At 38.4% G+C, this 25,968-nt stretch overlaps 2 protein-coding genes across 2 annotated transcripts in view; one reads left to right on the forward strand and one right to left on the reverse strand.

The window, feature by feature from the left end:
* ABCD2 (ATP binding cassette subfamily D member 2) overlaps nucleotides 1-156 on the reverse strand; it is a 43,358-nt gene extending 43,202 nt beyond the window's left edge. Inside the window, exon 1 of the mRNA XM_031059013.1 lies at nucleotides 18-156. Coding sequence (XP_030914873.1) covers nucleotides 18-156 — 139 coding nt within the window. The remainder of the gene's footprint in view (nucleotides 1-17) is intronic.
* An 8,974-nt stretch (nucleotides 157-9,130) lies between these two features.
* Nucleotides 9,131-24,441, forward strand: CUNH12orf40 (chromosome unknown C12orf40 homolog). The gene is made up of 13 exons (XM_014308014.1): nucleotides 9,131-9,153; nucleotides 10,969-11,008; nucleotides 12,908-13,043; nucleotides 14,350-14,482; nucleotides 14,980-15,046; nucleotides 15,537-15,740; nucleotides 17,669-17,775; nucleotides 20,268-20,791; nucleotides 21,031-21,103; nucleotides 21,739-21,823; nucleotides 22,384-22,444; nucleotides 23,170-23,252; nucleotides 23,827-24,441. The coding sequence occupies exons 1-13, from the start codon at nucleotides 9,131-9,133 to the stop codon at nucleotides 24,439-24,441; spliced, it is 2,151 nt and encodes a 716-aa protein (XP_014163489.1).
* The last annotated feature ends 1,527 nt before the right edge of the window (nucleotides 24,442-25,968 follow it).

Consider the following 25,968-nt stretch of genomic DNA (forward strand, 5'->3'; position numbering starts at 1 on the left):
GGGCGGCGCAGCCGGGCCGGTGGCCTCGGGCAGCCCCGGGTCGGAAATCGGCCGGGCGGCCGCGGGAGGGAGCCGGGCAGCGCGGCGTCTCCGGGGCAGCGCCTGCACGGTGCGCGTAATTGATTTCCTGTCCTCTCGCCGAGAGGAAACCGGCATTGTGCACTGGCGGCGTTATTAGCCCAAAATAACCCCGACCGAGTCGCACGGCCCCTGCGGTGAAACCCGGCCAATTTCACACAAAGAAAGCCACAGTAAAGGCAGTTGTCTTGCTGCTTTATTTTTCTGTTTTCTTAATTACTTATTTCTACTGCTTCACTTGTTTGGAAAAGATACTGAAATTGCAGGGCGAGGATCAGAGTACTCACTCTGGTACTTTTACACTTTGAAACTATAGTACTAAGGTAACTGTGTAAGATAGTATATGATAAAACATTAGTTTAGAGTGTGTATATCAAAGTGTGTTTTTAAAATGTGATACTAGGTGTTTATGGCAGTAGTGAAGAGCCCGCTTTTCCCCTAAAAATGAAGAGTGAGGCTACCTGCCTCACAGTAACTCAGCAAATACTGTGTTAAATAATTCACATTACTGTTAGAAACAACCCCCCGTTGAACAGAGTGCAGTGATGATGTTTAGATAGCAACACAAGCTTCAGGATGAACGAATGATAAAATTGATTTGAGAGCAAGTGAGGTTTGCTTTTAAAAATCAGACACCACTTATCAAAACAACCAGGTGCCTTCTAAGAAGTCCAGTAAGCCAGGACCACCAGGACAAGAAGGAAGCAAGGAAGATCTATTTCTCATTTCTTCCTAGGAGGTTGCAAAAATTCAGCCCATAGTAGTCTGGACAGTTAGGTAGAGAGGATATGGGGTAATCTTCAAGTGTATTCTATTTTTGCCAGTGAGCTCGGACCAGAGATCTGGATACAGGCCCTTCTAGCCTTTTTTTTTTTTTTTCCTAAACACACAACTCAAGATAAAGCTAGAAAAATGTCAAAATCTGACCTAGTCTGGTACAGGAGACATTCAGTTAGTAGGTAAGCCTGATTTAACTGCAGATTATTTTGTCAGTAAAATAGATTTTTCACTGCACAGAGATACAAGATACACTGGCTAAGAACTTGCTTTGCTTATGGCTTCTTATTTTTTTAATCATGCTCTCCACTGGATACTTCCCTTACTGGCTTGTGTGTAGCACAGCATACTCTTAGATTTTGCCAAACCACAGCTATTTGCAATATTCCATTACTCTAGCATTTTCTTACCAAGGGGAAAGTTCACAGATCTCTTTCAGTTCTGTGTATCTGCTGACCTTTCACTTCACAGGATCCTGGATGACTGAAACTTCTGGTGATTTGGTGGTTAGTGCAGACGTACACCCCACATTCAGATCTGTGGGAACATTTAAGTGAAGCAAGTCTAACCACACTGTGTTTCAGTCAATAAAAGGAATGTATTTCCTTCTTTTGAAAGGATGAAGAAAAGACTGAACTGTTGTTTTAAATACCCCCTTTCTTCTGTTCTTGCTGTCTCAAGAGTTTTGCTCTGCCACAATCCTGCTCAGTAATCCATGCACAAACTCCTCTTTGTGGAGCATGGCCTTAGGTGTTAGATGTTTTTTCTTTTTACTGCTGAAAGCAGGAATTTTACTACATTTAGTCATAATAACACTCCCCAATAGTACTGGAAAAATAACTGCCAAAACTGCAGTAATATTGGTGCAGTGTTCCATGCTCTGTAGTCTCCACATTTTCTACTGACTTTTTTATAAACTTCTGGAGATATGTGTAATCAAGTAAGTTTGAGTAACTGAAGCTGTGGAATTGAAGGGATGTTGATATTAGATCCAGACTATTTGGGGCTTATCCTTTCTTAAGGGGAAACTCATTTCTTAGTGTCAAGTGATTGGTTTTTAAACATAAGGTTAGTTTTCATCAAATGCATTAAAATAAGTTGTGTGCATTTTTTAAGTAGAGGAACCAATAACTGAGGAGGAAGAATATATGGCAGAATAAGTATCAGGGTGAGTAAAGTCCATGAATGCTTGTATATTCAGGAACTAGAGTGTAATCATGATAGCTGATGCCTCTTTTTTATCTTCTGTTTTGTGCCCACACCAGCACTTCATCCTTGCACAACTTTGTGGTTGTGATGAAGGTAGTGGAATTGGAACATGCAGGCTATTATGCAAGAGATAATCATAATCAATCATTACTCAATGATCATTTTTTCTACCATTTGATTTAGTGTTTGAAAAAATGATATGCAATTTTTTAAGCAAAAGACCATTTATCTGATGTCTTGTATGATCCTAACAGAGGGTCCAATAGCTGTAACATCATCTGCAGTAAACTGACATTTCCTTGCTGCTTATGGAGTTATCCACTGTGCCATAAGGACATACAAAATTAAAAAAAAAAGTAGAAATAGAAAAATAGAGAGAAAAATAGAATACAATAATAGATATAAATTTTATGTAAAAAATATAAATTCTGTGAAAAATAGATATAAATTCTGTGTTTTGAATCATTGCCATTTAGGATCTTTAAGACTTAGATGCATGTAGTCATGCATTCAGTACATAGCAATTTCTGTGTGGACCAGTGTATGTGAAACTTGTAATATGAATCCACACAGTGCTTGTTTTCAATTACTAGTAATGAACTGTAAATAATGTCCAAAATATGATGTACTGCTATATGGTAAGCTAGGAACATCTGGTTTTTTCTTTAATTTTGAGCTGTAGGTTTGCATAGTGGTGTGGGAATAGTAGGATTTCATTTGAGTCAGATTCAACAGAGTATGAACAAGAAGCCGTTATTCAAGTAAATACCTTTCTCTGAAGTACTTCCAAACTTTCTATTTGCTTTAATGTCATCACTTATTTAAGTACAGAAATACACCCACAGAATTAGTTTGCAACGTCAGGGCATACCAATGGCAAATTTGATGTTTTTATCAGAAAAGGGTGATAAGATACCCCGACCTTTGATTTCAAATTTGTGTCACCAGAAATTATCTGTTTATTTAGTCTGATTTAGAGAAGCTATTGGCTATATTCATATACCTCAGTAGAATATCCAGACACTGTAAATCCTTTAAGTGTAAATCCTTAGATCTAAGACAAGCAAGAGCTACAGTTTTAATGGCACGGATGTGGAAGCTTGTTGAAGTGTCAGTGTGGTGACCCTTGTGGCCTGATCCTACCAAGCAGTTGATTCCAACTCTTTTGGTTCTAATGAGGCTGTAGGGGTACCCAGACTAGGCAGAGCTGTGTTATCACAAGAGAAGAGAGAGGAAACAGGAAGATGCTATTCTGTTGCTTAGCTCCCGAGTGTAAGCATCACAGGGATGGTGTAAATGCGGAGGATTCCTGCACCAGAAGTCCTTTTTCCCTTACTCTATCTTTCAGGAGATACACGTTTGCTGCTGTCAATTTGAAGCCTGCATGACTTGTGGGTTCTAATAATTTACCCATAAGGGATTCAGGTGATCTCTCTGACAGGACAGTCAATAGCAGACTGATCACCAACAGTTCTGACTTCTGAGAACAGTGGTATTCTAGAGAGAATACAGCTCTAGAAAGAAATATAAACAAGCTGTTTTCCCTTTACAGAGTGAGAGGGAGAGGGAAATAAGCAAGGGTAGAGGTCAATGTCAGCTGCTCCAGGCATGGTAAACTGTCGAGTGATATTCTCAGAAAAGGAATTTCACTTTTAATATTTAGGCTTTAATACCTAAGCCTTTAATATCTAGATTTTTCTTTCTTGTTAAACTTATTCCATACAGATAATTCAGCTGAACCAGGATGTATCTCTTATATGCCTTCAGAAGTCTCAAATACATTACATATGTTTTTCAGATTTTACTTTAAATCTTAAATGTTTTTGTTCTCAGATCATCTGAAGAAAATTCTAATGCTGCCTTATTAAACCTTTTCTCAAGTGCATTGTAAACTCTTTAAACAAGCTGCATGCCAGGTGCAAGAATACAGGCATAAATGGTAAAATCATGTAGCTGGTGTCAGTTAACAATGGTGATACTGGCACTGCCCACAGCAGGTCAGTGTTCTACTCTGTAAAAGTGAAGGCAGGAATAAAAGAAAAACCATTCTTTTACTTCTGCACCCCAAACACGGGATCTGCTGCCATCCTTCCGTCATGCCTCAAGAATTTATTTGAGGGTTTGCAGCTGGTATGTCAACAAAAAGATCATCTACTGCAGTTTGCTTATTAACTCTTATTTGGGAGACTTCTAAATATTAAAAATAAGCAAATAGACCAGTGCTTCACCCAGCACAGTATTCTGTCTCTAGCAATCGCTCTAAGCAGATACCAAGAGAGAAAAAAATTGCAATTTAATGTGATGCTGCAGCTTCACCCAACCTCTGGCCATTTTAAGCTGTGAGAATTTTGTGAGACTGGGAGGTTTTGCTATTAAACATTCCTTACAATGACTCTTAAAATTACTTGTTCAGTCTCTCTTAAAGTCTTCTAAACTCTTAGATAAATATGAACATCTGACAAGCCATTCCTCAGATTTGCCATTTCATATGTGAAGAAACACTTCTTTCTGTTTAATTTGACCCTGGCTCCCACAAACTCCACTTTATGTCCACCTATGCCTGTTCTGGAAGAGGCATTCAACAACACAGCTTACTCTTGCTCACTCTCTACCCTTCTCCTCTCCCCCCTCACCTTTCCCATACCACTCAGGAGTTTGTCAGCCTCTATTCCATATCAGTCCTCAGTGCTTGAGTGCATGAAAACAAGAACTAAATAGTCTCTTCCCTCCCCTTTGCATTTTATTCAATAGCAGGACCTTCCCTATTATTTCACAACTTCTTTATTTTCTTAAAACCTTCAGTAACAGATGTTGTCAACAGCCTTAATTAAATCTATCAAGACAGCAGCAATCACTCTTTTCTACATGTGTTCTACAGAAACTTCCATCAATAGAAGCTCCACTGGCTTTCTACATGCTGTAGTATTGGAGATAATTCCTGCTATTTTTTTGTGCAGAAGTGAGCTTTCCAGATTGCCACAAAATTCTTATTTTTTAAATTGTGTCACATTTGCTAGCCTCTGGTCTCCAAGATGACTCCAGATTCAAGTGGTCCTTTCCACAATGCTGCATTACAGAATTCTTCATTGAATACCATTTAGTCCTGGTACTTTGCTGGTCTTCATTCTGCCTTGATAAGATCATGACCTTGTCTGCTGTTATTTTCACTTTGGACAGATCCTCACTGTTCCTGTTTCCCCAGGAAAGATTCCTGCATAAAATTGTCCCCCATTTCCTCATCAATGAATACTGATGAAAAAAGCCTGACATTTCTTTTCCGTAACATCCAAGTCTCTTCTGAGCACTCGTGCTATTTCTTGGCAATTAATTGTCCCTTTAGGCTTTCTAGAAAGATTTTGCTCCTAGTTTATGTGAAGAAAAAATATTTAGTAGTTTGGTTACTTTGCCTAGTTGTTTCCCATTTTTCTGGCCTGTTGTAATTGTATTTGTATCGTTCTCTGAGTTTGTGTTCCCCTCTGTTATCTTCTTTTTGCTGTGGTTCAGACTGTCTCTCTAAGTCAAGTCTGGTATCCTTCAGCTTTTTCCTAACCCCTTGTAAGGATTTAATTCTCTCAGCTCCCTCTCCTAATTTGCTTTTGACACTGTTCCCTAACTGGAGTTTGGCACATCTAGAGAGGATTCTTTGGTTAATATCTATAGAAATACTGTTTTTGTAAAGTGAGGTTTATCAGCACGAGACTCTGTAATAGACCTCGTGCCCAGTTCTCCATCAAGCCAAGGATGGCACTTTGTCTTGAGAGTTCATTCTGTAAAAAATTACTACTCCATCCAAATAATACCACCTAAGAATGGCACCTGCTTCATATAACAATTTGTCAACCTACTGTTGTCAGTAGTACTGTCCTGGCTGGTGGTTTGCCACGTGGATCCAATCCCATGTTCTTCCAAGCTGGGCATTGAATTTTGACCTAGGTAGATTAGGTGCTTCTCTCTGAGCTGGCCAGTTTGCTGTGTTTGGAAACTATTTAGCCCCTCTACAATCTTCTATCTCTCCACCCTTTAAAGGTGAATAGGGAAATTACTTTTCATTAAATTAATTGAAAGAGAGATCTATCTTTCAAGAGGAACTTTTAAAAGGGGAAACTTTGTTTTTAAAAAAAAGCTTTGTCTTCTGTTTTGAACTTCCTCAGACTCTGTCATGATTTTGCAATATCACAGCCATCTTAAAAAGTACTCTTTAGGGCAAAACCATCAACTGGGTTACTATAAAACACCACAAGGTCAGTGTTGCTTTGTTTCTCCATAAGCTGATCTCTCAAAGAAGGGAATGGCATCGAGTATGGAAGAAGGCCATGGAAGGCCTGGAAGAAGGCCATGCAACTCTGTAAACAAAGTTTAAGCACTGCATTTGCCAAAGAAAATCTTCCACTTGGAACAGAGTCAGGCTTTTTTAAGTCATGCATTCCTAGCAGTAGATAATTAGGTCAGTACTTTGGGATCTGAATAAGTGTATCCTGGTATTTAAAAGTGCCAGAAATTCTCACCCTGGATAGAGATAGGAAAGCATTTTAGTTTCCCTACATCTTTTATGCAGTTTTCTACAGATGGATTTAGTTAACCTAATGCTGGATATCAAGATCAAACAAAAAATCAAAGTACGTTAAATTAACATTAAAAAAAATCAGTAATGATGTAAAATATTTAAATGTAACTGTAAAAGTCACCAGTTTGGGCTTGTTTTGGATTTTTTACTTAACATTCATCTCTTTAAAAATTCCTTCCTTTATAATGAGCATTAGAGTAGGACACTTTCTGGAAAGGGGAAGGTTCGTTAAGAAACATGAGAACTATTTGCAGGTCTGAGAAATTTCTTGGAAACATATCTTGTCTCTGTTTCTCTCTCGATGCCTCTGGGGGTATGATTTTACATAAGCAGTGTCTGTTCACTCAAGGGAACATGTTTAGGGAGAGAAACATCTTCAAACCCTCAGAGTACAATAATGCTGCAGACAGAGTTGGCACACACTTTGAATTCACAGTTTCATTGTCTAAATTGGCTGCTTCCTCTCTGAGTGTGTTGGGACATAGAGTAGGGCCCTAACTTAAATGCTCGAGTCACCCATCAGAAGACCTCCCTCTCTCTTATTTTATTATTCAGGAGTTCTGTAAGGACCTACTCAAAGCTGGGTGCCAAAAGTTGCACAACATTTCAACACGAGCCTCCCTGGAGAAATGCTTTCTTAGACTGCTTTAGGATGCTTTGATATGTCTCTTCTATCTAGAACTGCTCTGATAATGAAGAAGCATGTCAGAAAGGAAAATTCAGGTGCTGAAGTTTGGAAAGCTGTTCTGAAAAAGATCCTGTATAATACTTTCTTAACGAAGGAACATGAGATATAGTTATTCTGAAGAGTAGCTATAAATGTTAGAAAAAAGGGAAATCTTTAAACTTAAGTCTTTGACAAATAGAGGAAGCCTCTTTGTTCTGTTCTTATTTCACTTCCCAGAGAATCAGCTAAGCTCTATGAAACTCACTCTCATGAGCTTTTAAAAATTAATGATATCATACAACTCTTTGAAATTATGCCATAATTCAGAAATTCAAATGAATTATTTCAAAATTTTAAAATGTTGACAGTCAAGGCAAAATATGCAAACATTGGAAATATAATCATATTCATCTCAGGTATTATATCATTTTTTACTTTGCCCTCCTCAAAAAAGAACTGATGTTTTATTTTATGACTGTTTGAAAAGTCATTAGCTTTATTTGCAAGAAATAATTTGAGGAGGAGGAGATTTATTATGTTGAAAAATAAAGAATTGAATCTGCCATGTAACTTCTCCTGGATAACTACCAGATAAAATAAGTCAAAAATAAAGAAAATCCCACTTTTTTAATTTAAATCTAGACTGTACTGTGAAAAAGTAAGAGTAAGGGTGATATAGAAAATATCGTATATTAAAAACAAATGTAAAAGGTATTTGATTATGTTATACATGAAACTACATCTTAGACATAGTATAAGCAAGTTCAACATTTACACTAGATTAGAATTGAAAATAAAAATTATTATTTGAAGTGAAGAAATTAAATAAATGTTCAGTCTGTCATCTGTCATATTAGCTGTAGAGACGCATAGACTTAAAATATGGATATAATTTATCATTAAGATTTTAATCTAGTGTTGTTACAAGAAACAATTACGTATACTTATCAGATTCTATAAACAGCCTAGCCAAATTAGAAGTATTAGAAAGAAAAACATCTTGCCTGATTTTTAATTTTAGACTCCTAATATCTACTCTGAACACTCTTCACATTGTTGTACTAATGCTAATCAAACTTTAGTACGCTGAAAAATGTTAGGCTAAAGATAACTCAGGAAAGAAACACCACAGGAAAAGATTCATGTAGAATTTTGATGATTGTTTTGTAAATGGGTGCCTTCACTTGCTGAGGCGATGGAAGTGAGTTATGGGGAAGGGAGCAAGTGGAGCTGTGCTGCTGCCAAGAATCCCTGAGGGGGCTCTCCTCGAGGGTTAGTCACATTTACACACAACAGCTCATCAGGCAGGACCAAGGGCAGCAACATCTACCTGTTGCTCATTGCTTCCCCTGTTGCCCCTGAAATACCTGAGGAAGAGCAGGATGGAAAATGCTCTCTTGTCCTAAAAATCACAGTGGTTGTAGCAGAGACAAGCTGGACTTGAAAGATAAATCAATTCACTTGGGACAAGATGCTCATGACTCCCTTGGGAAAGGGCGATGGCTTTGGCAGCAGCCTGTATGGAAACACCAGGGGTAGAAGAAGGGCAGCAGCAACCAGAGCATCGCCTTTTCCCCATCAGTGCCTCGCTTGGCTGTCTGCATCCTTCCCCTTTGTCTGTCAATCCCTGTACTACCATTCCTCCTCCTCTGCCAGCCTGGGGGCATGGGGAGCAGCTGCCCTGGTGCTCGCAGGGCGAAGGAGGCCCCTCAGAAGGGTCCTGTGGCCCTGCAGGGAGGCTGCAAACCATCCCGGGGTAGCCATTGCCTCTGCCCACAGAGCCAGCAGCACCCAGGGCAGCCCTCCCTCCCTCCCAGCCTCCTCAGCAGCAGAAAATGAACTGGGTGGGTGGCAGTCGGTAAGTGAAACTCTTCAAAGCCAACAGAAACAGCTCCATGCTGTGTCAGTGTCCCTCACAGACTGGGCACCGCCATGGTGTGTTTAACAACCCTGATGCCCCCTCACAAACCAGGCACTGCCGTGTTGTGTGTGGCAGCCATGGGGTCCCCTCACAAACAGAGCACAGCCATGATGTGTGCTTCAGGCCTCATTTCCCCCCACAAAGTGGGCATAGCCATGGTGTTTGTGACCAAACGAGTGTCTCTCCACAGAACAGTAGTGCCACAGTGTGTATGGTTCAGGCCTGGTGTCCCCTCACAGACCAGCAGGCCGTGGTGTGTGACAGCCCCGGAGTCCCCTCCAGAGCCAGACTGTGGAAGGTGCAGGTGCCCTCCACCCCAGGCAGGGAGTCATGTTTGGGCTCTGTGTCTCTCCACAGACAGGGGCTGGGTGAGGCATTTCTCATGCCCTCACAAAAAGCAGTGCTTACCATTTGGGGAAAAGGATGTACAGGTACTGAGATTCACTGAAATAGTAAAGCATCACAAACTGAGTTGTAATGATAAAGAAAGAAGAAAGATAATATTCTGTTTCTTTGGGTGCTGTGCCCTCTGCCATTCTACTAGAAATGTAAACCCCACAGATTTTGTCAGCCATTGGGAAGCAGCATTGCTGAACACAGCTTTGTAATTGTCTGGGCTCAATGCAGAATCAAACTGAAACAACACCCTACCCATCTAAAAGTCTTCCCAGTCTTCCCTTTGAGTTTTCTGAATGTTGCCTCTGTGAAACAGGAGGAAGGGAGAGTTTCACGTGGAAAAAACCCCAAAATACCAACCCAAGCTTTGTTCTAATTACCTGCCTCCCAGACCCTCTGTAAGAAAACCTGGTGTGTAGGTGTACTGCACATATTCAGCAAATACAAATCAACCTGCTGCTTGCTGCTGGTGGTAGATCTGTCAGGGCTCCTTGGGTAAATCTGGGGTTTACATTTTAGGTGTTAGAAAACTACACATCACTGGGTTCTCCCCACTGCAAGGGTGAATGTTATATGCATATGTTTGGAAAGTTTGCTCTACTTTTAAGCAAAAGGTAATTCCAAGGGAATACTCTAAATTTCTAACCCTCACAAAAAGTCCTAATCTTACTGACCTAAGGACTGCAGCCACACTGACTCTGCCCATGGAACAGTGACCCTGACTTCCAATTTTATGCACGAAGTCCTACAAGCATTTCACATAAGGCTGTGTTTGACAGGTGAGACAAGTAGTTGGAGGTATACCTGTCTCCTATATTGAGCAAACAACAGCAACTTGTAGTGTCAATCTATTTTGCTTTCCTGTTTTACAAAAGGTCCCCAGTATTCTGGAAAGTCCCAAAAGGCAAAAACTCATATAGTGCTGCTTTTGTTTTGCTAATATAGTTTTGTAGCTATATTGCAGCATGACAAAGAAAATTAGGAGGAAATAATAATTGACAAAGATTTCTTAAGTTTTAAGAAATTACAAATTAGTGAAATGTGCGTACAAGTCAAATGATTAAAAGCTTTTTCTGTTTTGTTTTTTCATGTTAAATGTGTTTGGTAGCCTAATATCAAATGTGGTCCTATCCTTACAGGAGTAAACTGGGAACACTCAAAATTACCTCAACAGAGATATGTTGACTTTACTACCTGAAGGTTTGATCCATTATAACATAGCATAACACAACATAACAAACACATAACGTATTAACATATTTGTGTCCTAAAACTGAGAACCGCTGATGAGAAATTCAAGCCATGACTCAAGATTATACTTTTGCAATTAAAATAATAATTATTTGCATTTTACAGAAGCAGAATCATATTAAAGCAAGAAAGGAGAAAACAAAAGGTAAACAGTTTCAGCCCTATTGGATTTTATATTGTTATATAAAAGCTTTAGTGGGTTCACTTAGGTAAAACTTTCAAAGCCTTTGGAGTGAGATTCAAAACAATAGCTAAACAGTTACAATGCGTTTCCCTGACTTTTAGGGTAAAAGTCTTGTTCTAGATTTACTAAACTGAATTACAACAAGAAGAGAAGGTGTGAATGAATGAATTGGCCTGTGCCCAGTTTTGGCTTTCCTGGATTACTTCTGTTACCATTTTGTGTTGGTATATGGGAGCACAAGGGATTGCTTGAAGCCTCAGGTGATAACCATGTGGTCAGCTGGCCCAACACACACCTACACAGCCATCCTTCTGGGCCCTGTAAATTAAAATCGTTCTTCTGGCATTTGCAAAAGGAGGATGGTTTATTTGTATTTTGAATCTGAAAGTGAAATAAGGGAATCAAACTTATCCCTGGCATAGCAGGAGACATTTCAAACAGGAAAGAAAACAACAAGAGAAATTGGCTATAACCATAATAAGTGGAGTCAGTTTCCTGCTCAGCAGCAGGAAGAAAGAGGCAGTATAGGGAAGCTCCACCACTGAAACAGATACCCCTAATACCCAGAGCATGGGCACAGGAATATATAGGTTGAGTAAAAACAGGCTGATGGTATAGAGACAATTACTCAAATTAAAACATTTACATATGGGAATCTGGGACCAATCAGCAGCTTGTCCCCATCACTTTCCCAGTTTCCTGGAGCCCTGTGAGCTCTCTGTTTTCTCAGGGATTACTGGTCTAAGCCACATAATTTATATTATGACCATGTAATTTGTTTCAGTGGAGAGGGAAAACAGGAAAAGACAGGATTGTTTTTACTAATGTAGTACTAAATTACTAGACACAGTGGTAATTTTCTAATTGCTGTTATGTAATTATTAATAATTTAGTAATTTAGAGGTGATGGGGAAAATACATCTGGGACAATGAAGGGAAGTGGTTACATTTTGGGGTGTGGGCCCTGAAGTAAAATGAATTTTGAAGTGTTGATTTGTACACAGGATGATTTTACCTTACTGAAGATATTTGTCTTAACTGAAGAACAGATATTTTCCATAGATAATATTATCGTGGTAAGCTAAAGATAATAATAAATGATACTAAAAATTAGTTACCAACAAGCATGTTAGGTATATTAGTTACATGTAACCTGCAGTCATGACAGGGATTACATTTCAGAAGAAAAGCCAATGCTATTTTTTGTTTTGGCATAGCCTTCAGTTTTCAATATCTGTATTTTGTTTAGAAAAAAATCTTACTGGGTTTATTATTGTCCTGATAAATTCAAAGTGTCCGTCATATCTCTTTTTGTTCCTTGTAATAAAAATTCTTTCTGAATTCCTAATCTTACTTTTTTTTTTTGTCAGAAAACTATTTTCTTTGTCAAGAGAGAAATTTGGAGAACAATAGAACAATAAACTCTTTGTGTCATTATACATGGCACATCTGGTGTACTTAATCTTGCTGATTTATTTGCTTATCTTACATGCTTCCTGAAAAGACCGTTTAAATTTTTTTAGGACTTAGTCCTTGCCACATTTGGTATCTTTTATTTTAAGAAATATTTTTAGTGGTTGTACACAAAGTTTGAGAAATGAGCATTTAAGGACTAAATTTTTGGCATCAAGATAACAATGATTTATTTTGAATATGACCAAATTATATTTGTATTCTTTTTCAAGGCAATAAAAATAAAGTAAGAGCAAACAGGGCATGAGAATTCAGAGATACTTAACCATGTGCTTTTATATTAGGAATAGTTTGCTCTTGCTTGCTAGTTTCAAAAGAATTACCTATACTGGTAATGCATGGTTGAAGCTTCTGTCAAAAAGTTACTCTGTCCTTTAAAAAATTAAGGAATACTTTGAAAGAAAGAAACTGAAGTCAAAAATGAAGCTCCTGGAAGTATCGTCTCCTAAAAGTTCAGCAGTCAGTTTGGATCTTCTTAATCTATATGTGGTTAACCAGATATCAACCAAAAAAGAAAACACTGGTGAGTTTTGTGTATTCTGACACATCAGAATTAGTTATTCTTAACTATTACTGCTGTTATTTTAGGTCTTGTTCTTCCATTTACAACTTAACACTCAAGTAAATGTTGTTTTATTTTTAAAGTAAAAAATTTTATGTTAATACAAAAATTATGACTGAATAAAATGTCTGGGCATAAGAGGAATCAAACAGCCTTGGCTCCTGCCTACTTCACCTTTATAGCCTTGTGCAGTGTCCTTGTTCCAGGCCAGGCCAGGGTAAATATTTGCAGTAGCCAGGACAGGCCTGGCCAGGACCCTGAGGTGACTCCACTCCCTCACATCATGCACAGGGGAAGGAGTCCCATCCTTCAGTGGGCAGTGGGAAGTGAGTGGCCAGGGAATGTTGTGCTCCCTGTAGTGAGCACCTGCCTGTGAATCATCACTCTGTTATGAATATAATTTCTTGTTTCATTGCTGCTTCCAGTAAATTGTTCTTATCTCAACCCATGATCTTTACCTTTTGTGCCTCCAATTCTCCTCTCCATCCTCTGCAGAGTGATGGGGAGAGGGAGAAGGAAAGGGAGAGGGAGATGGAAAGGATGGAGACGGGAGAGGGTAACACACGGTTTGAAGTGTTTCTGTGGGAACGCTAAATTGGAGAATACTGTTCCTAAACTGCTACATGCACTTATTACCTTCCCCATTCTATTAATTAATTTTACCCCAGATTCATTACTTTTCCTCTTTACTGTTGAGTGGGCCCATTTCCCATCCATTTCCTTTTTCATAACTTTGGAGGCATTTGGAATAGTCTTGTCAGTTCTACCCAGATTCTCTTTCTTAAAATCCGTTATGAAACTTCTTGAGAAACTTCACTAAAACTTGAGTCCTAGCTCTTTAAATGTAGATGTGGGACTTAAGGATATGGTTTAATGGTGGACTTGGCAGTGCTGGTTTAATGGCTGAATTAGATGAACTTAAAGGTCTTCTTCAACCTAAATGATTCTGTAATTCTATGATTCTTGTCATCTGTGACATATTCATAGACCAGATTATGGAACATTTTTTGTCCTGTGCTCAGAGGAGTAGAAGGTGACTGAGGAAAGCAACAGAGCCTGTACACATGCAGTGGCTGACTCAATAATTTCATACTATTGTGCCATTTAGAATAGTGTTTTTGTATTATTAGTAGCAAAGAAAGAAACAAATATGGCTTTAAATGGATTAAGAAATATAAAACAACAGCTTTTGTACTCTAATGAAAATTCAGGAATTTAAAAACTTTCTCCAAGCCCAGCACTGACATAACAAATACATTCATTGCAGAGAACGTGAGGAGACCAGTCCACATTGATATCACTGAAGAAGAAAAAAAACCCATCAGGAGACATAACTTAGAGCTTCCCACATCACCCCTACGTACACAACATAAGTCAAACTTAGATGATCTCCAGAGCAGGTACTTGTATAAAATAGGCAATAGTTATGCAATTGTGAGGTTCTGGGAGAGGTATTTCATTAAAGTCTTAACATTTGGGGTATTAAGAAAACACAAACATACCATTGTAAAGAGGGAAGTTTCACAACCACTCCTGTCATTCCAGTGATACTCTTACTGCGAGAGGATAATTAATAAATTCTGAATAAAAAACTGCACATGAAGCTGGGAGATTTTAAAAAAATGCTTAAGTGTCTGTACTCATGTCAGGTACTTATACTAAATTTATCTCAAGGAGCAGGTTATTCAAACAGCATTATGCACTTACACTGTTTTCCCATCCAGCTTTGGACACCCTGAAGTGACCAATTCACAGACAGGCTGCTCACAACTGCCTAACAATCAGGCTGCTTTAAGATGTGTGGAAAAATATGTCAAGTTATTCTGAAATTAATACTCAGAATATTTTAATAATTTTGATCTTGTATTTCATAGGCTGTTTTTATTCATTTTACAAGGTTACAAAAGCAAGTTTTGGAAAGCAGAAGACAACATCTCTCAGAAAAGGTAAAATACCAGCATAAGGTAAGTTTATTGTTCTAATGATATAATTCTAAAAATTTGCAGTAATTAGTGTATTTTTAAGAAATTTTTCAAAGAGTGGACAAATCTCATGGATACTGAAACACATGAAGTCTTCTTTCTCTTTAAGACTATATGGATAAATTATTTTCATGCTGCTTATATATTTCTTGAAAAAAAGCTAAAAATGTATTTATATCCATCTCTCTTCAGGATAGCATTTGTGTGCATGCTTCAGATTAAGTAGTTATTAACATGTTTCCCTGAAACAAGCCCTTATTGCCTTAAGTTATTAGTGAAAAGTCAGAATATAGAAATTCTATATTCTATATCAGAATCCTAATTCTATATCAGAATATAGAAAATTTTCTCCTCTTTGTGGTTTATGTGCAGAGATGTAAAAGATGCAGAATGGCTTGATTACTTTAAACTGTATGCTTAAATCAAAACAGTTTTAGTTAAATAAAATATGTCTTTGTTATGTTTTGTCTAGCTCATTCCACAAGTAATAGAATTAGGCTATGTTGATTCTAGTATGGAAAATGAAGACAACACGGCAAGAGTTTTTAGTGCTTGTCCATTGCCCTCCTCTGGCTTTCAGTTCTCTAACTGTACACAGCTTTCAGAAGAAAATTTCAACACAAAACTAACGGGCAACTTTTGGGAACAGATCTATAAAAAAAAGCTGCAAAATCAGGTTTGGTTAATATTTTATTTCTATGGAATTACTTTAAACTAACTTGCATTTATTTGGTGTGTAAAACTAGTGTAATGGTGATGGTAATTATGATTGATCAACATTTTTTGTAGGCGGGTGGCAATGAATATTCTGTATATACAAATATATTTATTTTATTCTGAAATAAGCTCAACTTGAGCTTTTGCTCACTGCACTCTCAGTGTTGCAGATATCTGCAGAGAGAGAATTAGTCACATACTTTTTTCTTTTGCTTCTGGCTTCTAAATTTGGTTAAAGAAACCTGAAATATATTATAGTTAGAAATACAGCTTTCTTAAACATACAGTTAATGTAACTGGGTGTCGCATGATCCCAGGTGATCTAATGACCTAATTTTTTATCTTTTAATGTCTCAGTGATTAACATAGTTCTTACAGTATTTTCAGTGCTCTGAAACTTTTTACTTTTAAGAAACAGTTGAAAGTTATTTGTTCTGATGCATACTACTATTTTTTCTTTTTGTTAACTTTGTGATTCTTAAAAGAATCATCCTTAGAAAAGTGATAGCAAATATAATATGCTTTATTTTTAGCAAATATATTAGTCATTGAAAATAATAAAAAAATTATGTTTCACCAACGGTATTCTGAAGTTTTGAGGTAAGTGAGGAAGAAATGCTCAAGGAGTTTCAGAAGGGGAGATGATGGGTTGTTCAGCAAATGAGCAGGCCAAAATTCACAGAAAGCTGACCTGAAAAACAAAGAAGCCTGAGAAATATGTTTTCAAAACACTACTGTGTTTTGTCCACTCCTATGTGCAAGAGAATGATTCGATTCTGGAGACCAGTTTGGCAGAATCAGGGAACCCCTGACTGAGGTCGAATGCAAAGAGGAAGAGTGCAAGGAGGGATGGGCAAGGCAGGAAGAAGACTGAAGGATCCCCTCAGCTGGGAGGAGTGGCATTAGGATGGCCAGAGCTGAGAATCACAATGGGTGAGAAGAACAGCAAGGAGGACTTCTGTGGGTGTGTCATCAAAGAAAGGAAACCAAGGAAAATGCTGTCCACTGCTAAATAGAGTTGAGACCTAGTGAAAAATTACCTATGGAAAAGCCTGAGGTACTCAAAGACTACTTTGCTTCAAAATTTTCAGACAAAATCTGCTCTCTGGCTCATCTTAAAATGCAGTCAGGAGTTGGGGGAGTTGAATGAACCAGTCTGGAAGGAACAGGTTGGAGAATCCATTGTAACTTGGACATAAAGAAACATATGAGACTGGACAGAGTCCAACCTAGTATATTCAGGGTGTTGGATGACATCACTGCAAGGCAGATATTTATCACCCTTGTAGGGCTGTGGTGAGCAGAGAAGCTTTCCAGTGAGAAGAAGTACACAAATGTTATGTCCACCTGCAAAAATGTATGCATGATCTGGGGAAGCATCATCTCACCTCTGTCTCTGGATTAAGGATTAAGGAGCTAAGCTCCCAGAGGCAATTCCAAGGTACATGAGGAACAAGAAGGTGTCTGCAAACAGCCATCAGATTTTGCAAGGTCTTACTCTGCCTGGTGGACCCAATTGCTTTCTGTGATGGAATTAGTAGCTCTGGGAATTAGAGAGAAGAGCAGGCATTATTTACCTTGACTTGAGGAAGGCTTTTGACAAAGTTTCCCACGGGATTCTAGTAGCCAAAATGGGCGGCTATGAACCAGATGAATGAAAAATAGGATGAGAAAAAACTGTCTGTTACTGTCGTGCTCAAAGTAGTTATCTGTTGGCTAAAGTTTGTTTGGCAACAGTTGGGCTGCAAGGAGGTTTGGGCTTCTGCTGTAAAGATATAAAGAAATAAAAATAGTGGGAAAAGATGTATATTGTTTGCAAACCCAATGTGAAAGTTTTAAAGACAATTATGTATATTCACAATTTGACAGCTTCTACTGTTTTCTCAGCCAGGTAACAGCTTTGATGAAGACCCTTGGAATACAAACCCTCCAAGGCAGTCTATTTTCAGGAAGTCTGATACAGTGTCTCAGGAGCTGTTCAAGCCATTTGATAGGTAGGCAGTGATTTTACATTAATGAGGAAAATAACAGTCAATTTTAATAAGAATAATACTAAAATAATCAGAACATTATTGCTACTTGTTTTTTTCACTGACTGTTTTTCAAATAAAAATTGAAATCAAACAGAAATACTAAACAAAGCTATTTAAATTTGCTGAAAGGCAACAAAATCTGAATTTTGGGAGGCACTTGGAACCATTATCTATTTTTTGCAATGTCACAGACATGATAGTGTTGCTGAATTCACCTTGAATGATAGCACAGATTTACTAAGAGGTCATGAGGAGGGGCAAGCTGCCCCAGGTGTTATTAGTTCTGGGCAGTGTTGCAAGTGCTTTTCTGACAATCTTGATGCAGTAGCAATTGAGCATCTGCACCTGCATTATTTATGCTAGGGGTTCCAGGAAAAAAGCATTTTCTTTCCTTCTCTTTCATATGTGATCCTACTATAGCTTTCTTTTTCCCTATAATTGATTCAATAATACTTCTATGAGAATATACACTTTGGTTTTAAAAGAATGGATAGAAATTGAGAATATATTTCTTTTTGTATGTGCTGATTAAAAATCTTTCAAATCACAGATGATTTAGGGCCAGACTCATTTGTACTGAAGATTTCATTTAATTTTCTTTCCAGCAGCTCTCCCTTGGACCTAGAGGTCTTACATAGCTAATCTTACTTTATTCCTTCTATTCCATCAGTCTGTCATTTGGTTGAAAGTTCCTGTCCATCTCTAGCGTAGGCTGGATAGAGACATAAAAAGGCCATACAGCATTTTGCTGTTCCTGAAGGGCCTGCAGGCTGTTTGCTTGGGGAGTCAAGTGACCCATAAAATCACTGGCCAAATAATAAGTAAACACATCAGCCCCTTTAACTTCCACTCTTCTTGTGGCTTCTCCTGGCTTTCTCCAGCAAAACCTAAAATTAGCACAGTATTCACCTTGCTGCACATCTGAGTGAATTCCTAATTCATACATTTACACTGAGCCCTGTATAACCTTATCTCACCTACATCTCTTCTTTCTCCACCAGCTATCAGGCCTGCACTCATCTGCTTATCCTCTCATCTTCTACCCATTCATGGGTCACTAACACCATTTCCTTTCCAACTGCTCTTCAGATCCATTTCTTTGTATTGTCCTCATTTTGTTTTCATCCATTATAGCCATAAATTCTTATACCTCAAGAGATCACGAAAATTCTTCTGCGAAGGGAGTTTCTTTCACTGTATGTGAAAAGTAGGGTGTCAGTTTATACAGTTGTTTAATGTAACATACTGATGATGTAATCAATGTGCGTAATTCTGAGACTTGTGGCACCTCAAGGTTATTAAATATTAATTAAAAGTTTTAGGGTCATATTTCCTCATCTACTCTTAAATTTTATTTTGCATAACAAAATATTCAGCTGGAGTTGAGAAAGGCTCTGAATTGCTTCACAAAATGGTTTTACCTTATTCATGTAGATCTATCCAAGTATCCTCTGAAATAAACTCTAGTGTGTTTAGCCTTCTAAAACTGTCCTGGTGAGGTTTCTGTAACTAGAGAAAACTAGTTTCTCATTTAAATTCCATAGAATCTTTATTCAGCTCCAAGTATTTGCTGATCAAAACACCACAGGTATTTTCTCCAGTAAGAGTTTTCTGTACTACATTTCAGTTTCAAGTTCTATTGATAGCCTTGCTTAGAATGTTTTAAAGAAAGGGGTTTTTTTTTTGAATGGTCTTTTTTGCCAGATCTCTGTCCTTCAGAAGAATCTCAACTTTTTGCTCAGAGTTTCTGAAAGGTCAGTCAGCAGATCCAGCCTGGAAAAAAACACAGCGAAAATGTTAGATTAAGAGCCAAGTAAGTGAAAGCATGATGGCTTTCATATCCATGATGCTCACATGATAAAATCTTCAAAACCACTACTTTCAGAAGTGGGGTAGGGAAGTAGAGGCATAACAAAATGTCTGACTGGCCTCCTGACAGTGGAACAGAAAAATTCTGTGCTGAATCAGAATTACTGATTTCAAGTACAAATGAAAGTCACTTGTTATGTGCTTTCAGTATGGAAGAGAAATACAGTCTTAAGCAACCTGCTTTTATGAATGGAAGAAACTCTTTTCCTCTTTCTTTTTCTCCCCGACGTGGCCGCCTTTGGTCAGCTGGTGGAGCAGCAGTGACATACTGTGGCTGATTTTATAAATCACAATTCTCTGTCCAGGAGGATGTACTCCATGTATATTTGGAGACATTAAGAAATAGGACCCCTTTTAAATCAACATTACCATAAAGTAGATATAATACATAATAAAATACACACTTTTCAGTTGAAATACTGTGTATTTAGGACAAAATCAAGTGTAATGAGCAGTGAAGTTTTTAATATTTTTATCATCAAATTATCATAAAATGTTGTGTTAACAGTATTTTGCTTGTCTGTGTACTCAGCAAAATGTTTTTTTCTCTTCTACCCCTGTTATACCTCATTGCCTACCCCCAGGCCAGACTACATGAATTCTGCCAGGAAAAATCCAGTGATAATAGCCAGTAATGAATCAGAAAACTGTGAAGGAATAAAAGAGCCAATATTTGATGTTGTGAAAGAAACTACAGGATTGAAAGATGGAAGTGGTTGTTCCTTTCTGGCACTATTTGAAGAAGAGAGTCAACCAATCCATAATAATCCTTCCACAAAGCATTTTAATCCTTTTCCTAACCAAAGCAATAATGACATTTTTTTCACTGTTCCTGATGTTCGAAATCAAATTACCAACACAAATTATTCTTGTGACACTAGAAGAGTTTATCCTGCAATCAATGCAAAAGAAGATTCTGTAGACAGACACCTTGAAGGCATTTTCACAGCTCCAGAACAGGTTTTCCTTAAAAGTAATAATGTGTCAAATACAAGCTACAAGGAAACAAGTGCACTTCATAAAACACACCGACAGAACTGTCATGAGGGACAGCATTACTTCATGCCCTGTGAACAGAAAGAAAAAAGAGCAAACCTTGAAAAAATTGGTGCGTGTCATATTTTAAGGACATGTATTTTGGGTTTTATTCTCCTTTTAAAGATATATGTTCTTGTAACCAGAGATGTATCTGCCCCAACTGAAAACATCATGGACCTTCAGAATGCAGTCACATAATTTTAAAACCCACTATTTAAATTATTTTAAAAATTTGACAGAAACTTTTATATAAATTGTATTTATTCTATTGCATTTCAAAATCAAGGTTTACTTTTTCTTGTATTTTAGAGACATTTGCTTATTACCATGATCAGCAGAATATCTTAAAGGATAATGTGCAGAATTATTCAAGAAAAAAAAGGTGAGTGTCATGGAAATTACCAATCTATTAACCAGTGATAACTGCAGAGACTTTGCTGAATTGGAGAAATCCTGCTAAGTGCACAAGAAGGCCAAATTTTAAACAGTATTGCTGAGGACTCAGGTTTTCTTAGTGAAAATAGTACTGTACATTGTGAATAAATCTATACACAGGAAAGCCCATTATGCCTCTGTGTATCTGCCCATAATAAGCACACAGAAATACTGCTTCATGGGGCAGTTTGGAGATCCTGAATTAAGCTGTTGATCTGGCTTGTCCTCTAAAATACTCTGTCTCCTTCCACTGGCTAGAGAGCAAGTGTCTCCTCTGAACTATGTGAGTGCTCTGTGTTTTACTAAAGACTTGTTTTTCAGAGACTGATACATAGTACCTTTCATTTTACAAAACAGCACTATCTTCTGTTATTGCTTCAATTCCATTTTGCATTCCAACAGAAATTAAGTTTATGAAAACATATTCTTGGTGTTAAATCTCAGGTTCAGAGATAAGTCCAGTGATCTCAGTAGTGGGAAGCATTTAATGGTTACTGAAGACAAAGTAAAAATTGAAAAGTCACCAGTGAGGAATTTAACTCAGAAAGGAAATAAAAATGCTGGGGAAAAATCACTTACCAGAGAACTTGTGTTTGCATTCCACAGTGACGACAAGTCTGTGAAAGAAACAGCCTGGAATCAGAACCATGTCTTTGTGTTTGAAGAGGTAACTTTTAAAAAGATGTCTTTTTTTTTTTTGTCAAGCCCTCTGTTTGCATGATTCATTTGAGGTGGAGAAGGATTGTCCACAACAGTTAGAAACTAATGTGGCTTCACTGAATTAACTGCCATGGAAGCTTCTTTTCCATCATGGTTTATGTGAGGAATTCAGAAAGAGCTGCTGCTGGTGACATGGTTCAGATAGACAGGTCCACAGTTCACATGGTTTCATCCACACTTTGGCTGATGCCTGAAAGACATTGGGTAAGTTACCCATCAACACTTAAGGTCAGGTTCTGCAGGCAATGCCCAGACATTGTATACAGGATGCTTCAGTATTATAAAGGAGCTTTGTGCCAGTATACATATAAAAAGTGTTTCAGATGTCTTGCCTGTAAAAGCCACATATAGTACTACTCAGGGGTAAAAATACCTCTTAAAATAATTTGTGGTACAGTGCAGTGATTCCTTTAGGTAATACAGAAACTGAATGTTCCTCTCTTAACCGGAGACACTGATCCAGCTGAACACTCACTATTATTTTTAACACCTTATTATTTTTAACAGTTTACAACAGCACAAGAGAAAGGGTATAAGTTTGGACTGAGTTCATATCTTCATGAGATGGGTTAGTACTATTTATACACTATCACTTAAAAATGTTTTCTCTACATGTGGAACTGAAACAGTTACTTTTAAAGCCAGGGAGAATGATCTTTTTAGAATGTTAACTTTGATAAGGGCTTGTATTTCTGATTCATACAGCACTGTAAAAAGACAACTAGCATTACCAGGTAACTAAGAATTAGCTGTGCTTGCTTTTCCTTGAAGAGTTATTCTCTTCCACTAGACTATATGCTGTCACTCCACATGTGGACAGAGGGAGGGAAGTAAGTGAGGCAATCCTACATCCTTGGTGCTCCCTCGTAGCTGTAGGGTCAGTGTGCTGGCTGCATTTCAGAGAAGAAGGTCTCTCAGGGATGTCCAAGAAAGAAATGTGTAACTTGTATGGCAGCCAGTGTGCACATGGAGTCTGCTGTGCTCTCTTGCAGACTGTGCTCTCCAGAGTCCCTCCTCCTTTTGGGTAGCCCAGTTCTGTTGCTGATTAACAGCACAGCTGAGGCTTTGGGGGCCCCATCTCACAACCTCTGTAAAGATGTGTTGACCTGAGAAGAGAAGAACTGGCTATTGCTAAGAGCTAGATTGACCTTGCTAGCATTTTGTTCTTTAAACAGTATCTTAAACCTGCATCAGAAATAGTAATGTTTAATTCTACATGCTGTACTTGAGAGCTGGATCTTTGGGGATTGTTCCATGAGTAACCTTTTCTTTCTTTTCATCTAATTTTTCAAGATGTGGACTCACCTCTCAGCAGCCAGTCTTACAGTTACTCTCCTAGGCAGTCTGAGAGCTATTTGAGCTCTAGTCCTGACACAGTAAGTAAATCCTTGTGGGCTGACAGGGCTTTATTTGAATCATATATCTATGCCCGAGTGCACCTAAGGGTGGATGTAGCTGGAATCTTGTTTTGTTTTGTATGAGATAACTTCATGTGTGATGAGGACAAGAAGTTATCAGCTGTAAATTTTCCTTAGTTTGACAGATATGTGGTCTGTTCTCTTGATAATGACTGGCCTTGTGGAATTACATAGCATGACTGTGGGAAGATGCTAAGCAATGTTCTATGCTCTTCCTGTATGTATAGCTGCCTTACATTACATGCCTGTAAAGCAGAATGATTTGACACACCGTGTTTTCAGTCATTCTTGAGCACAAAAATGCCATGTGTGAGAGTATAAATTGCATATGAGAGTGAAGGTCTGCATTGGCCACCTTCTCTTCACCAAGAGCCATCCTTGGAGAAGGAACAAAAAAAAAGCCTGTAAACAACCAAAAGCAGACAGTTCTGGCCTTTCTGTTTATTTCACTTAGCTATTAGGAAGTCATTACTTTAGTCCTTAGTTACTGAACTATTTGAACAGTTACAATTGTACAATTCTGTTCAAACAGTCTGAAGATGAAGACACAGCCAAAAAGAAGGAATATCTGAATGAACAGTCCTTGAAGGCACATGGTGCCAACCTATTCTCAGCCTCAGTGAGCAGAGAGGCCCCCAAGAGCTCTCACACCCGAAGTGTGGGTATGAAGCCCAGCAGTACTTTGGCTAGAAAAGAAGCAAACAATCTTCAGGAGAAAGACTCTAATTTTTGTGCCACAGATGAGGAAAATAAAACCCACACAGCTCTGTCTCAGGGCCCATCACACCATGCCTTTAAGAGGGAGCATGTCGGTAGCAGCACCAGGTGCGATGTTTGGTCGCAGACCGAGGGCCCTGTGGCCGTAGAGAAGGTGGATGTGGGCACCCAGTGCGGCACCCTGAGGGTGTGCAGCTGTGGGGGATCGCTCCCCGCTGCCCGCAGCCCAGGCGGGGTCCCCCCTCCCGGCACTGCCGGCACGGCAGGAGGGCAGGAAGGGCCAGCGCGGGAGGGACAGCTGCCCGCGGGCAGCGGCAGCGCGGCCGGGACAGACGCCTTCTTTGCCGAGGCCGAGTACCTGAGTTTGGCTGGCAGGACTCTAGAGGTGCTGAACTACATTGATAAAATGAAGGAGAGAGAGAAGCAGTGATCAACTATAATAGCACGTTAGGATCACAGTAGTTTTGTCCTGCTCTCAGTGTATTTCATTCAGTTGGCATACTCTGATTTTTCTAGCATGGTTAGGCAAAAGATACTTTTACTGTTTGTTTGCTTTAACTATCAGTAATTATGTGTTTCTGTCTACCTACTGCTATCTCAAAGTATGGGTTTCTATAGATATCCAACTATTAACAAAGGATTTTACAATAGCCCAGTAAATAACAACATCGGGAATTATATTGTTTTCCCCACCATATATCTGTAGGATTCTGTAGTTTAGAATTGATTGACTATGTTTCTTTTAAGGAAGATATTGTTCTACTTCAAAAAATATTTAGTGTGGCTCTGAGTTCAGAGCCATTTTCTGATTCTCACCCATTTTAACAGAAAAACTTGCCTTTGTCATATGTTCATACTAAACACAAAAATAGGAAACAACAGAAAATTTACATCTGTACACATAGAATAGAATGTAATTTAAAAATATCTAATTTATTAAATTCTTTTAAATGCTCTTTCTTTTTCCACAGAAGATCCAGTCATTCATTTTCTGGCTGTTAATCTAAAAAAATCTGTCATGTGTTTCTGTCTTCTGTCTGCAAACTGAAAATCTGAACTACTTGCATCTTCATTTCAGTATTTGTGTGAAGCTACAAATCACAGCAAATAAAAGTTTCTGATAATATTGTTTCTAGATTCTATTCTTGGCTTCTAAAAAGTTCCTGGTACAGGTGTCTGTTACTAACATCTCCTTACACATCCTACAGATCCATACACCTTCACTTCTATGTAGATATCTCTCTATCTTAACTCTGTGTGTGTATGTGTGTGTCCATATATATACATACACCTATGTATATATAGAAATGCCTGTGCTGGCATTGGCCAGCTGGCTGCATGCAGGGTTCCTCTTCTTCACAAACCGGGCTTGGGCAAAATTTATGCTGGAGACTTCCTTAAACAACAAGAGATTTGCCTCTATAAGGTTATTATGTTGTGTTTTCCCCTTAGAGTCTGCTGTGAAAAGATTCCCTGCCCTTATTCCCACCAGGTCAGGGGTTTTTCTATGCTTTGTAGGAGGGGTGAGTGTTACCCAGCCTGGATGAGACTTGTCACCATTCTTTGTTCTCATCATCAAACAAGTGGCTGCTTTTGCTGCTGATTTTTGTTTTTTTGAAGCTAAGTCTCATTTTTAAAAGAAGGTCTACATTGCTCAACAGTTTGCAGGTTTATGGCTGTGCTGTTTTTTAAAATAGCAGCTCAGAAATTTCAGTGGACTGTTCTGTACTTGGAAGAAAATAGCACTATCTTTTATATGTATGAATTGCATACATAGGAAGTGGTTTGCACAGCCAGAGTTCTAAACCATGTAACTGTCACTTAGCCAATTCACTGCCTGCTTCCTAAGGCTTGACACAAGCAGATTTTCTTTTTTAGGTTGCCTCAATTTGTTGTCAAAGCAAACTCCCTAGTAATTTTTTTTAAGCTGCAATATTCATCTTCTTCACAGGAGATA

Source organism: Geospiza fortis, unplaced genomic scaffold (genome assembly GCF_000277835.1).
Source record: "Geospiza fortis unplaced genomic scaffold, GeoFor_1.0 scaffold424, whole genome shotgun sequence".
Taxonomy (NCBI): domain Eukaryota; kingdom Metazoa; phylum Chordata; class Aves; order Passeriformes; family Thraupidae; genus Geospiza; species Geospiza fortis.

Coding starts and splice junctions, on each gene's coding strand:
- CUNH12orf40 (XM_014308014.1), top strand. CDS start 9,131: ATGAACTGGGTGGGTGGCAGTCG. Junction 9,154..10,968: donor AACTGGGTGGGTGGCAGTCG/GTAAGTGAAACT, acceptor TGCATTTTACAG/AAGCAGAATCATATTAAAGC. Junction 22,445..23,169: donor TTCATATCTTCATGAGATGG/GTTAGTACTATT, acceptor TAATTTTTCAAG/ATGTGGACTCACCTCTCAGC.